The sequence below is a fragment of the Sus scrofa genome, chromosome 2 (assembly GCF_000003025.6).
Source record: "Sus scrofa isolate TJ Tabasco breed Duroc chromosome 2, Sscrofa11.1, whole genome shotgun sequence".
NCBI classification, from domain to species: Eukaryota; Metazoa; Chordata; class Mammalia; order Artiodactyla; family Suidae; genus Sus; species Sus scrofa.
In genome coordinates this window covers 37,206,913-37,221,615 of record NC_010444.4, presented here as the reverse complement: position 1 = coordinate 37,221,615, position 14,703 = coordinate 37,206,913, and the positions used below count along the sequence as shown (strand labels likewise).

The 14,703-nt window shown below is 35.7% G+C and overlaps 1 protein-coding gene across 3 annotated transcripts in view; it reads left to right on the top strand.

The window, feature by feature from the left end:
- ANO5 (anoctamin 5) overlaps positions 1–14,703 on the top strand; it is an 84,803-nt gene that overhangs the window by 34,589 nt on the left and 35,511 nt on the right. For all 3 annotated transcript variants that reach the window (XM_005661072.3, XM_021083250.1, XM_013994479.2), the window contains 3 exons: positions 268–552; positions 5,866–5,979; positions 9,095–9,210. In XM_005661072.3, coding sequence (XP_005661129.3) covers positions 268–552; positions 5,866–5,979; positions 9,095–9,210 — 515 coding nt within the window. The remainder of the gene's footprint in view (positions 1–267; positions 553–5,865; positions 5,980–9,094; positions 9,211–14,703) is intronic.

The window sequence follows — 14,703 nt, the reverse complement described above, 5'->3', positions numbered from 1 at the left end:
AGACAAAACAAAAAAAAAATTCTCTCTTTGTCTCTATGTCACACACACAGACACACACACACACACACACGTACATACATATACATATGTGTATATTAAGTATAATATATGTAACTGTTTTGAGCATTTGCTCTTCTAAAAGTTTTGCTGAAATTTTTCAATAAACAAATGCCTTGGCATTTTTAATTTGTTTGAGATTTTACAGAATTTTCTTTCTTTAATCAACTGAGGAAATCTCCCAGTTATTTTGCCTCCATTTTTATGCAGAACTCTGAAGACGGAAGAACTTATTTTGTGAAGATCCATGCCCCTTGGGAGGTATTAGTTACTTATGCTGAAGTGTTGGGAATCAAAATGCCTATTAAGGAGAGTGATATTCCCCGAGTCCAGAGATTGCCTTTTAGCTGTGTGCTCGGGCCTCTGAAGCTCCCCAAGAACGTGAAGCATCCGCATCCCGAATATTTCACTGCCCAGTTCACCAGACATCGGCAGGAGCTCTTCCTCATTGAAAATGAGTCAAGCTTCTTTCCATCCTCAGCAAGAAACAGAATTGTAGGTAGAGAAGACCTCAGGGCACATCTCTTCATATAAGGGGTGTGTGCCTGTGTGTGTTTTTATTCGTGTGCATGTGTGATACTCTGTCTAAGGGTGTTTTTGTGTACGTTTGATGAGTATTTGGTGGAACTGGTCAAGTTTGAAAGTCCACATGGACCTCTTACACCTGTTAACCTCCCTCTTTTTCAAACTGTTGTCATAAAATGAATGGTTGATTGTGTGGACACAGCAAAGAAAGAGGCCTCATGCAATACTGGGGAAAGCACTTAATTGAGAGCCAGAAGACTTTGATTTTATAAGGTCTTTGTAAAATAGTTTTATAATTGTAGAGTTTAGCCTTATAAGTTCATTGAGCAGTAGGAGAAATATCGGTCATTCCAAAAGGAAATGAGTGTTTTCATTCCTTTATATGTGGGGTTGACTAAAGAAAATGCACAACCTAAAAGTGGAGAATTATGTTTCATTTGAGATATTACTGACAACTGTAGTCCAGAAACAGCCTCTCAGATAGCTCTGAAGAACTTCTCCAAAGAGGTAAGGCAGGAGGCAGGATATATAGGAATTTTTGCTAGAAAAAAATACATGTAGTGGAACATCAAAAGATTGCTGCTAATCACAAAAACCAGATATCTCAGAGTTCCCTTGTGGCCCAGTGTGGTAAGGATCTGGCTTGGGTCACTGCTGTGGTATAAGTTTGCTCCCTGGCCTGAGAACTTTCATGCTACAGGCATGGCCAAAAAACTCCAGATATCTATATTTTAAATTAATGATTTTAGTGCTTTTGTATATATGGAAAGACGCAAAAATCTAGGATCTTTGAAATTATTCCTTCGATACATACCTTATCTCTCTGGGATCTATATCCTATTTTTCTCAGTCCTGAATTCCCCACTGGGGGCTAGCTGCCATGGCTAATGGCTTGGTGGCAGGCAACATTATTATGATTATGATTATTATTATTATTGGCCATAATAGATAGCATTTGAGAAACATCAGAACTTTTTCCTTTCATTTAAAACCATTTTCATTATTTTGAATAATAGTATTTCCTCTCCATTTGTAGTCCCGGGATCTTTAATTTTCCCTTTAAAAACCTCTCTCCTAATCACAGTTCAATGCCATTGCTTCTTCCTGTTAAGATAGGAATAATATCCACCTCATAGGTTACTCTGAAAATTAAATGAGTTAGAATGTGAATGACTTTGCATAGTTGCTGGAATATACTAAGTGTTCAATAAATGTTAGGTGTTACTATTATTACTATTGATCTGACTTTAAAGAAAAGAAATTCAGGTTCTTTGTTGCTCTTTCCCCTTCCACCTGTTACCTAATAATGAAATCACCAGGGTTCTAAAAATCACAAGACTCTTTCCCTTGAAATTACTCTCTTTCCCTGAGGAATAAAACACTTCATTCCCTTTAGGTCCAGCATTATTAAGTGTCTAAGAAGGATTTTGAAATAATCATTTTTCTAGATATAGCATCTGAAGACCTGGTTTAAATTCATGACTCTACTTTCTAAGTAGGATAACATCTTAAAACAGAGAGAATGGTAATTAAGACTGGCATCATTGGGAGAAGCAAATGAAAGGATGTATGTGAAGCAGTCTACAAACTATAAACACTTCAGATATACTTGTTGCATTGAATGCTACAAAAGGTCAAAGAACCTGTAGGACCAAGTTAGGAACTTAATCAGGTATAAAAATATCAGTACTCATTTATCTTTACTTGTTCTTTGTAATGAGTGCCAAAACCTTAGGCTAATTCAGCATTAAAACACAACAATTTCCCCTCCTTCATACTGGAGCAATACTGTTCTTGCTGTTTTGGGAAGTTATATGGAAGACTGATGTAGAAAAAGACCTTCCTGTCTTCATCCAGAACACTGTATAGTTCATGTATGTATACATTGCATAGTTTTGCAGGAGCATCTTACATTTGTATAGAGTTTCATACTTTTCAAAGCATCGTTACAATCATTGTGACATCTGATGCTCTCAGTATATATTTCATAGTATCTAATTTATAGATGTAACATAAATTTATAAACCATCTCCACTTGTGACAGCTGTTGAATTTGTTTCCAACTTTTTTGATACTGCAGTCATTACTGCTGTTTACAACCCGGTATTTACGTATTTCAGCACATATGTAAAATTTTTCTGAAAAATATGTACCACATAGAAAATTTCTGGATTTAATAGGGCATGCACATTATATAACACACACATATATATGTGTATATATATATATATATCACTCTTTACAAAAAAGATGTACTAATTTAGAGTGTAACATAAGAGAATACTGTTTTCTACATGTCTTTCTCAGCACTAAAAATTACCTGTTTTCTTTTTCTTTCTTTTTAAACTGTAGCATAGCATAAGTAGAGACAAGCCCATAAGACTTCAGCATATGGCTATTTGAATTCAGTCACAAAATACACATAGTCATGTAATCACCAGTCAGATCAAAAGAGAAAACCCTCATAGCCCTCCAGAAGCCCCAGTGTTTTCTCCCAGTCAGTATTCCTGTCCTCAGCAGAGGCCACCTCTTACTTTTAACAGCAAATATTAGTGTAGCCTGGTTTTTTTTGTTTTTTGTTTTTCACGTTTGTTCTGTTTTTTTCCTTTTTTCAGCTGCACCAGTAGCATATGGAAGTTGCCCAGCCAGGGGTCAAATCTGAGACGCATCTGTAACCTGCACCACAGCTTCAGCAACACTGGATCCTTAGCCCACTGTGCCAGGCCAGGGATCAAACCAGCAATGCCACGGAGATGAGCCAGATCATTAACCCACTGTGGCATAGCAGGAACTCCTAGTGTAGCCTATTTTTAAACTTTATAAAAAGGGAGTCATAACATATGTATTCTTTTGAGTCTGGCTTCTTTGACTCAACATTTATCTGATTGATTAAATTAGCTATGGTTAGTTAATTGTACAAGTTTTGTTCATTAATTTTCATTATTTTCTTCTTCATTTTTTCTTTCTTCCTTCCTTTCTTTTCTTTTTCTTATTGATATATTTTAACATGTACCAAACTCATATACCCAGACTTGTATTCTTAAAGTAATTATATTCAGAAGTACATACTTAATCCAGTACCCCTGCAAATGTGCAAAATAATTTTGAGATTCCTTAAAATACTAGTATTCCTAATAACAGCAAATACTTAAACAGCACTTACTATGTGCTAGGCACTATTTTTTTGTATAACATAGTGATTCAATATTTTTGTAGATTAAACTCCATTTAAAGTTATCATACATTGTTGGCTATTTCCCTTGTGCTGTTCAATATATCCATGTATCCTGTTTATTTTATATATAGTAGTTTGTACCTCTTATTCCCTACCCTTATCTTGCCCCTCTCCTCTCTCTCTCCCAACTGGTAACCACCAGTTTGTGCTCTATATTTGTGAGTCTGTTTCTGTATTGTTATATTCATTTATATATTTTATTTTTTAGATTCCACATATAAGTGATAATGTAGAGTATTTGTTTGTCTTTCTCTGACTTATTTTACTAAGCATAATACCCTCCAGGTCCATCCATGATGTCGTGAATGACAAAATTGAATTCTTTTCTGTGGTTGAGTAATATTTTAGATCTACACATACTCTTACAGTTTCTTTCTTTTGTCATTACTTTTTAGTAATAAAGGTTAGACCAGGCCCTCCACATTGCTGTTCTTTGTTTCATAGAAGTTTAGCTGGGATGTTCCCATCGTGTCTCAGCAGTAATGAACATGACTAGTATCCATGAGGATGAAGGTTCAATACCTGGCCTCGCTCAGTGGGTTAAGGATCTGACGTTGCCATGAGCTGTCATGTAGGTCCCAGACAAGACTTGGATCCTGTATTGGTGTGGCTGTGGTGTATAGGCTGGCAGCTACAGCTCCCATTCAAGCCTGGAAGCCTCCATGTGCCTTGGGTGCAGCCCTAAAAAGACAAAAAATCAATGAATAAATAAAAGTTAGCTGGACTATTTATCCTCATTGATCCATTGAAACAAAGTACTTGTTAGGTGAATTGACCAATTGTTAACTGAACTTCTTTATTGCCCCAAAGACCCTAAACTTTAATGTACCCTCAAACTGATCCAACATTGGCATGTAAAACAGCCCTTCCTTAACACAAAGAAAGATACTTCCTGAATTTGGTTTACTTCTCCCTACAAAAGAAAAGCCCTTTTCTGCCTGATTTTTCAGATGTTCTTAGATTTCCCTGTTGTAATAGCTCCCCATCCCCTGCAATAATCCTTTATAATAAGGTCTTTCTTAAGTCTGGATTTGTTTTTATTTGACAATACCATGCTCTATTTATTACCATAACTTTATAATAAGCCTTAATATCTGGAGGAGTGAAATTTATCACTTCATTAGCTCCCCAGTACAAACTTCTTTTAGGTAAATCTTTTCCGGGGAAATAATCCACAGTATGTAAAACAGTTAATATTTATACCACATTATTTATAAAATTAAAACTACTTTGCATAAATTATCTTTTATTTGCTGAGACAGAATATCGAACTGCTCCTAAAATGAATAACCAGATTAGATAATGATGATTCGAGTGACAAAGATTACAATCAACAATTCCTTAAACAATAAAATATTTAAAAGGGAAGGAGAGAAAGATATCCTAAACAGTGCTAAAAAGGCCACATTTAGCAAACAGAAAAACAGAAATTCTGCAAAGTTCCTGAAAGACAAAAAGCAGATGAGATTGAATTGACAGAAATACAAGAGCAGTAAACACCAAAGCTCAAATTATATGGAGGAGAAAACTGATAATAATATATAGATGGTTGCAAAGTAGTTGCAGAGGTATAAAAATCTTGAGTTAAAAAATTCTGATATCAGGAAAAGACCCTGAAGAAGTCATTAGAATAATTACTTGAACAATATTCAAGACAACTTGGCCAAGCATCAATTCTATTCCGTATTCCCCTAACTGAACCATTAGTATCAGTGATGTTGGACTACAGCCCCAAGCCACTGTAGTGTGAATTCTGGCACAAGGGACTCCTAGAGGAGCTTGGGATAGAAGCAAAATAAGTTATGACCCATTCCTGTTCTCCCAAGGAAATAGGGAGCTCTCAGGCCCAGGAGCTGAAATTCCTGTAATTCCACACAACCCCACTCTCTGTATCTTTCCCCAGATAAAAAAGGTGAAGATTCTTTTCTTAATCAGAGCCCATATCCAATCTGAGACAAAGTAGACATTGTTAAGTTGTGATTGAAAAACACATGTGGAATTTTGGAAAGCATAGTGTTCTGAAATGTGAGTCTCTTTATGCCTGATAGGTTTATTATATTCTCTCACGGTGTCCTTTTGGCATAGAAGATGGGAAGAAAAGGTTTGGGATTGAAAGACTGCTAAATTCTCACACTTATTCAGCTGCCTTTCCACTCCATGATGTAAGTATGTGCTTGGGCTTGAAATACTGAGCTTTATTTCCCTTTCTCACATTCAGAAGTTGCCTTTTGGGGAGATGGAACCCTCCATTTGCTTACTTTTTTATGACAGGTTACTTGCTTCTCTCTCACATTAGGACAATCCTCATAGACTCCCTAGGTTCAAGCTGAGAATATGCTGAGATACATAGTTACTACTGCTACACATAGAGGCTTCAGTGGAAATTTATTAAAAATATGATTACCTTTGCACATGGATTTTCTTTAGAACCTATATTGAAAATAATTATTTTAAAAGAACATTTTAGGACTTCCCACTGTGGTGCAGCAGGTTAAGAATCTGACTGCAGCAGCTCAGGTCGCTGCAGAAGCGCAGGTTCAGTTCCCAACTTGAGAAGTGGGTTAAAGGATATGGAGTTGCCACATGTCACAGCTGTGACTCAGATTCAATCCCTGGCCTGGGAACTTCCGTATACTGCAGATGTGGCCATAAACTTTAAAAATTAATTAATTAGGAGTTCCCGTCATGGTGCAGTGGTTAACGAATCCGACTAGGAACCATGAGGTTGCGGGTTTGGTCCCTGCCCTTGCTCAGTGGGTTAACGATCCCGCATTGCCCTGAGCTGTGGTGTAGGTTGCAGACGCGGCTCGGATCCCGCGTTGCTGTGGCTCTGGCATAGGCCAATGGCTACAGCTCCGATTGGACCCCTAGCCTGGGAACCTCCATATGCCGCGGGAGCGGCTCAAAGAAATAGCAAAAAGACAAAAAAAAAAAAAAAAAAAAATTAATTAATTAAAATCAATCCAAGAGTCCATTAATTAATCCATGGATAAATCCATGAATCCAAGCTCACAGACTAGGAATTTGGGGGAAATAAAGCATATATACACTTGCAAAACAAGCTGAAAACTTCAGTCCATAAGAAGAGTCAGACAAACAACTGAGATTCTGAAGGATTCTTTGGGACTACCAGATCCTTGTACAAAAATATTGAGTTCAAGAAGTCACCTTTTATATGATGGATCCATTCAACCAAACCTGAAAATTTGGCTTGGCAACCTAGGTAGCCTAGTTTCTGGAGGTTTCTGAGAGAAACCTTTCCTTTTGGATATTCAGTGTTCAAAGTTCATCTGTTGTCAGTAGACATTTAGCTAAACTATATAACCTACTTTGAGATCACCTTCTGGAACTTTTGTTTCCTTTGGTCCTGTTTTACTCTCCCATACTTATAGATAAGACTTTTTGATGATGCTCCCTTTTCAAGAAACACATTCCTTTGGAATGTGGAACTAGGTATTACTGTTTAAACAAGTGCTGTCTAAATCATTGCCCATGTTTTTGAAAATGATGTTGCTATCATGGTTTCCTAAAGCCCAAATCCATCTTTCCCTTTTCCAGGTTTCCTCTGTTAGTATTTATTCAACTATGATAATTGACTGTAGGTCAGCTCAACATTGGTTAGTAGTTTATCTTTGATATGTTTCCTATAAGAGTACAGCAGAATTTTCCAAAATGAGTGGCAGTTTTCAACAGGGATATCGATTCAGGTGAATTTAACTTGTGTTAGAGAAACTACCTACCCTCCACACTCAAGCACATGCACGTATTCCCCTGGGGCAAAAGAACTTCTAGGGGATTATGGATCCTAAATAAGGCCCCACATTAGACCAAGTAGAGAGATCTATAGCAAGTTAAGAAACATTTTGCAACTCATTCTTTGTTAATTGTTCTTCACAAAAGGGCTCATTATTTATTTTTTTGGAAGGTTTTAAAGATTTTGTTTGTTTGTTTTTAGGGCATTGATTCTTTTCTTATTATAACCAGGTGGTAAAGCCAAACAAACTGTCCTTAGTCACCAGCAATTTTAATCCATACATCTAGCCCTCCAGTGGAATCCTGCAAACTCACTAGGAAATCAGTGTTACTGAGCTATTGCTAGAGAGTGTTATCATTGACTGTTAATTTTACTTTTTTTTCTTTCTTCTCTCCTGAATGCAGATTTAGGTATGGATTTTCCCTTATGTGCTTTAAAGAATTTTAAGATACCCAAATAGGTATACCTATATAAGATACCCAAATAGGCTGCTTATACCTATATGATACCCAAATAGGCTGCTTATACCTATATAAGATACCCAAATAGGCTGCTTTTTTTTTTCACTTCTCAAGATTCAGTAGGACTAGCTACAAAAGACAGAAGTTAGAATCTGGATGATATAAAATTGTGTACCTTATCATACAGAGATTTTCATATGTGCTTACTTTTAAATTGGATGTTTACTCAGTGTTCTGCACTTTACTTGTGTAGGCAAATGGTTAAAAAGGAAGTATTAAGGAGTTCCTGCTGTGGCACAGCAGTTTAAGGACCTGATGTTGCCACAAAGCTGCATTGTAGGTTGCAGCTTCAGGCTTAGATTCCATCCCTGGCCTGGGAATTTACATATGCTACTGGCATAGCCAAAAAAAGAAAAAAAAAACTATGTGTAGACAGTACCCTACTAGGCCCTGAAGGGACAGTGATAAAGCTACTCAATTCCTAACAATGAAGATACAATTTATGGAGGGAAACAATACTGAGGCTCTTAAGTACTAAAGCCTGCTGTATATATTTTAAGTCCTTTGGGAAACTGATATCAGTGAAGGTCAAAGAGGACAGGACAGGTTCCCTAGAGACCATCCAGTCATAGCAGGGTGACCTTGGATCATTCACTTAGCTTTCCTTGGGGTTTAATATTTCCATCTGTGCAATCAAAGTGTCAGCCTATTTCCAAAGTCCCAGCTGGTTATGTCATTGTGGGAATCCCTGAGCTGTGACTATTGGATCTGAATATTGATGAAATGAGCATTCCAGGTGAAAGGAGCATCTTGAGTAAAGCCATAGCCTCAGACTTGGGCTCGTGTTTTTAGATAGCTGCCTGTGAGAATAAATAAATCATCATTATTTTCACTTAGTATAGAGTGTAGTGAATAATTTATATCAACAGAATATGAGAGTAAAAATAAAAAAGTGAAAGAGAACATTTGCCTCATTCACTAGCCTTCTTATAAAAGCAGCATGTCTTTATTCACTCTGTGGTTTGCTTTGTCATTCAGCAATTTCTTCTTTTGTATGTGTAGGGTCAATACTGGAAGCCATCAGAACCTCCTAATCCTGTCAATGAAAGGTACATACTTTGCCAGAACTGGGCTCGGTTTTCCTATTTTTACAAGGAGCAGCCTTTTAATTTGATTAGGTAAGTTTCTTGCACAGGATCAAGCCAATTAAAACTTGATTATGTGTTTTTTATTCACGGTGGTGTCATACTCTATTCTTTTTACTACTATTTTCACCCATTACATTTCCCATCTTCCCTGTTTTATATCTACGCTATCATTTAGTTATTTGTTTGTGAGTAAAGTGCTATTGCCAAAATGGTCTTAACCACTGTACAGAGTTAGCCCAATGGTTCAGAGGTTTGGGCTTGGTGTTTAGGTAGACTGGGGTCAAATCCAAGCTCTTACTCTTAGACGCATATAAACATGGTCAAGTTACTTAACCTCTGTGAGACTCATCTGTAAAATAGGAATAATAATAGTATTATTTCTTTATGGGGTTACTTGATAATTAAATGATATATGTATTTTTTAGTATGGGGTTAGCACTTACTGTTTAATGTATATTAGTTTCTTTTGGTTTTCTCTGAGTATAAGAATTTAGAAGATAGCAGAAAGGTCATGTATGGATGTTTGTGTGGGTGTATTGATCTCAGAGAGCTGTGAAGACAATTGTTCTCTGATCTCAGTTCTTTATACAGTTTCATTAGCTGTGCAAGAAGACTATGGTTGCAGGTTCTTGCATGAACCATGACAATACTACATACCTACAGGGTTTTAGGATACTCCTGCTGTGCTTTCAATAAAGAAATAGTCAGATTATAGGGACCCCTAGTTGCTAGAGATAGAATTTTTTCTCAGTGATTTATGCCTTTACTATTATACTTGCACAGTATATATCCAAATCAACTGAAATGTTCTTTCAACAGTTTCATTTAAGGCAAGTAACGGGGGAACATTTTAAGAATAACTAAAAGGCAGCTCACATAAAAATGGGTGCTTTCTTTAAATCATTATATGAACTCTTCATTGGATGGATGTTTTAGTTGTTCTGAGTAAGGGCCATTTAATTTTTTAATTATAAAAGTAGCACATTTATCTAAAAAATTCCAAGAAATAAAGAGGTGTGCAAAGTTTTAAGTGAAATTCCATCTCCGCTGAACTCCACAGATGTTAACTGTGCTTCATTTGGTAATGGCCATTCAGTAGTATTTTTATGTGTGTGCATGGTAAAATACATATGCAAACTTTTTTTCCTGGAGCAATGGATCTTTATCTACTTTTTTTGCTAGGATTGTCTTTTTCACTAAACAGTATATTAATTGGTGTACTTCCCTGTGAGTACGTTCAGAGCTATCTTGTGCTCTTTAATGGAACACAGAATGCCCTATTGTAAGTTTTACCTAATTTATTTTTCTGGTTTTTTTCTATTGAAGAAGCTTATACTGTTGCAACATTTTTACCATCAGTGCTATTAAGAACATTTACAAATATTGTGCCTTTGGAGAATATTTTCATAGTATATTTTCAAAGAAGCAAAGTTTTCAGAGTGAAAGTTTACGTACTTTACATTGTTCAAAATATGTTGAGAGGATTTAACTTTCTACAGATATTTCTGCTATAAATATTCCCCAAGGGTTTGTATTTATAACCCACAGTATACATAAATACAGTACATCTCAGGTCAGTACTTGTTTAGCATTTGCTGATTTTATTTTACAACAGAATGGAAACGCAGCTATTTCATCAGATGGCAATGTCTAGCTTAAACTTAACTTTTCAAAGTTTGTCATCCTATTTTTATAACTTTTCCATTTATAGCAATTCATACTGCTTTCCATTTCAGTAGTGAGGTCATTTTTTAAATAAACTGAAATTTTTAGCAAAATTTAAAGTAAAGAATTGATCACTATGTGTAAAGTTTTCAACTAAGTAACTGATAAGGCAAGAAAGCAAACATTATGTTGTCACAGAGGGAGCAATTGCAGAAAACAGCTTATTATCCCTAAGATTTCTTTTTGGCGATTATGTAAGATAATATTCATATTCTTAGTAATAGAAAATGAAATATTTGAGAATAAAAGACCATGATGTACATATTCAACCAGTTTACTTGCAAACGATTCAGAAAAAGGTATATATATAACGGAAGTACACGAAGAGAGAGAAAATGCAAATGGAACAATATTTTCACAATAAAAGACTTAAAGGGTATACGGGTATTATTTGAATATACTTTTCTGTATATTTTCAGTTAATTACAAAGAAAAATAAAGGAAAGTCTAGGATTAGATCCACACATATATAGTCAGTTCATTTCCAACATGGGTGTCCTGTTATTCACTGGGGAAAAGATGGTCCTTTCAAAACAAGCGATACTAGGAGAAATGGATATCCACATGAAAAACATGAGTCTTGATTCTTTCCTATGCAAAAGTTTAAACTATCTTGAAATGAATGAGAGAACTCATTATAAGTCCTACAGCTACAAAAACTTCTAGGAGGATATGTAGAAGGATTTCAGCTTTGGGGAGCACCAGGTTATTTGTGATAATTTTGATCATCCAGTCGAAATCTGATCCTATTTCACAACTCTATAGATTATATTTTTCCCCCTGCTTTTAATAAGCCTCTTGTTTTTTGTATTGATTTTGGTCACCCAGTTAAGCATTTGTTTAATTTCTCTACCGTTTTTCACCTTGCTAGTAATAAAGCAATCTGTGGGAAGTTTTCCTACTCATTAAAATTTCCACCTGGATGTAGCATATATACTAATTCTTACCTGAATCAATCTTCACTGTTTCGGTTTCAAAATAATTTTACAACTGCAGCCCTCCTTCCAAGTTTACTTGTCACTCAACATTCTTACCAAAGCTCCATTGTGAGCCCTTATAGCTGGATCCTGTGACAATATAATAGTCTTCCTCTATCCTCCCCACAACTCTGCCCTCTCACCTCAGGTACAATAAGATATATTTCAGTTTGTTTTCAATTTTAGTTAAAACTTAGGGAAATGGTACTCCCTCCCATTTCCCTTTCACCCCATTCCTTGCCCTCTTCTCTTGTTATTCCTTATAACTAGCTAACCAACTTCATTATTTTCTGGCATGTCTTTTTATAAAATAATGAAAATATACATATTCTCTCAAATTTTTCCTACCCGAGTTCCTGTTGCGGCTTAGCGGTAGCAAATTCGACTGGTGTCTGTGAGGATGCAGGTTTGATTCCTAGCCCTGCTCAGTGGGTCAAGGATCTGGCATTGCATTGAGCTTTGGTGTAGGTCACAGATCTGGCATTGCTGTGGCTGTGGTGTAGGCTAGCATCTGTTGCTCTAATTCAACCCCTGGGAACTTCCATATGCCACAGGTGCGGCCCTAAAAAGCTAAAAATAAATAAATAAAATTTCTCCTACCTTGTTAAACAACAAGTGGATTCTACTTAGACTCTTTTGCAGTTTACTATTTTCGCATAATAATATATCTTGAAAATCAATCCATATGAATTCATAGAGGCATGCTACATTCGTCTTACTTATGTGTATTTGGACTCAGGTAATTTCGAGTATTTCATAATTATAAAAAGTACTTCAAGAAATAACCACATACATGTGTATTTTTGTATCCTAAGGGTGCATCTTCAGGGTAAATCTCTATATATGAGATTGCTGGGTTGAAGGGCAAATGCATATGTAGTTGTATTAAAGATTGCTGAATTCCTCTTCACTGGGATTGGACTGTTTGGAATTCCCACCAACCATGTTTGAAAGTATGTTGTATGTATGTATGACAGAGTGCACTTTCAAGTTTTCTAATTTTTTCCAAGCCAACAGGTGAGAAATGGTATTTTAGTGTTGCTTTAATTTGCATTTGCCATTATCATGAATGAAATTGAGTATCTTTTTGCATGCAAAGGTACATTTTTTGTATCTTTTCTTATGACCTGCTTATTGCTATATTTTGTCCATTTTTATAAAGGATTTCTGTTTCTTTCTTAATGTTCTCAGTATTCTTTATATGCTGAGGATTTATAACCCTTTATCTGTGATACATCGTTCTCATATTTTCTCCAGATTTGTCATTTGCATTTCAATTTTGCTTATAGGATTTTTGGTTTTTTGTTTGGGTGGTTGGTTGGTTTTTGCTATGCAGAACTTAAGTTTTCTTACATGAAGGCAAAGTTGTCAATTTTTTTAAGTTGGATTCATAGTGACAGAATGCCTCCTTATACACACAAGTCATTTTCTTCTACTTGCACAGTTTCATTTTTTTTTTTATGTTTAGATTCCTGATCCATTTGGAATTTGTTCTATTCAGGGAATAGATCTACTTTTATCTACTTGTCCCAAAATTGTTATTAAAAGTTTATCATTGCCTCAGTGATTCGAGGTACCACCTTTATCACATACTGGATTTTTATATGGAATTGAGTATATTTCTGTATATTCCAGCTATTCTATTTCTCTAGCTACCTATACATGCACCAGCACTAGACTGTTTTAATTGTAGTGGTCTTGCCCTAGAATGTTTTAATATCTAGTTGGGCTAATAATACTTCATCATAGCTTTTATTCTCGGTGTTTCCTTCTACATTCTACATGTTTATTCTTCCAAATAAACTTCAGTATCAGTTTGTCTAGCTTGTTATGAAAAAAGATGGTTGGTATTATGGGGATCGCATTAAGTTTGTAAATTAATTTAGACCTGGTATTTTGATGTTGAGACATTGTAATCAGGAAAACTTATGTTAAGGAAAATGACATCTTTCTTTAAGCCTACTTTTGGGTTTTTCAGGAGTGTTGTAGAAATTAAACTTCATGTTTAATCCTAAGTATATTTTTGTTGCTATCATAAATTATATATTCTCTTACATTATGTCTTCTAACTAGTTATTATTTATGTTGAATGCTATTGACTTTTGCGTGTTAATTTTATGTTCTAATGCCTTGATGAATTCTTTACTGAATTAGTTTCATCATTGATTCCTTAAGGCTATCCAGGTATATAATCATGTTGTCTTTATTACCAGTTCTTATGTCTGTAATTATTTTATTTTGTTCAAGTCATTGGCTAATAATTGTAGAACAATGTTAAATAATAGTGGGTGTCTTTGCCTTGTTCCTGATCTGAGTGGAAACACCTCTGAGAATTTCTATAGGATCCTATCTGCCCCTCTTTTCTTTCTCTTTACTGCCACACTTTTAAGAAGTACCACCCTTTATATCAGAAACTTCCCCCAGAGACATTGTTTCTCTGAGCCTGCCACTTTCAGTCTTACTCAGTTTCTTTCAGGTTCCTTTCATTTCACTAGTGCAGTGAATTACCAGGTCCCAGCACGTGTTCAGTATTATGGCATTTAGTTAGACTTTCCCCCCAGGAGTTATTTTATGTATTTGTTTAATATTCCAACCCAACTTTGCATATTTTCCCTAGGAGTTCTTAAGAATCTTTGTCATTGCTTTCCCTACTTCAGGATTTGGCAGCTGGTAACAGGAACTCTGTTGGAATTGGGTTTATTTTTTTATTTACAGGTGATTTGAAGATCATGATGTTCTCTGTCATGATGCTTGAAGGCCTGTATCAGGTGTGGCTTTATCTCCTCTTACTGATTTTTATAGTTTTTAGGAAAGATTTTTG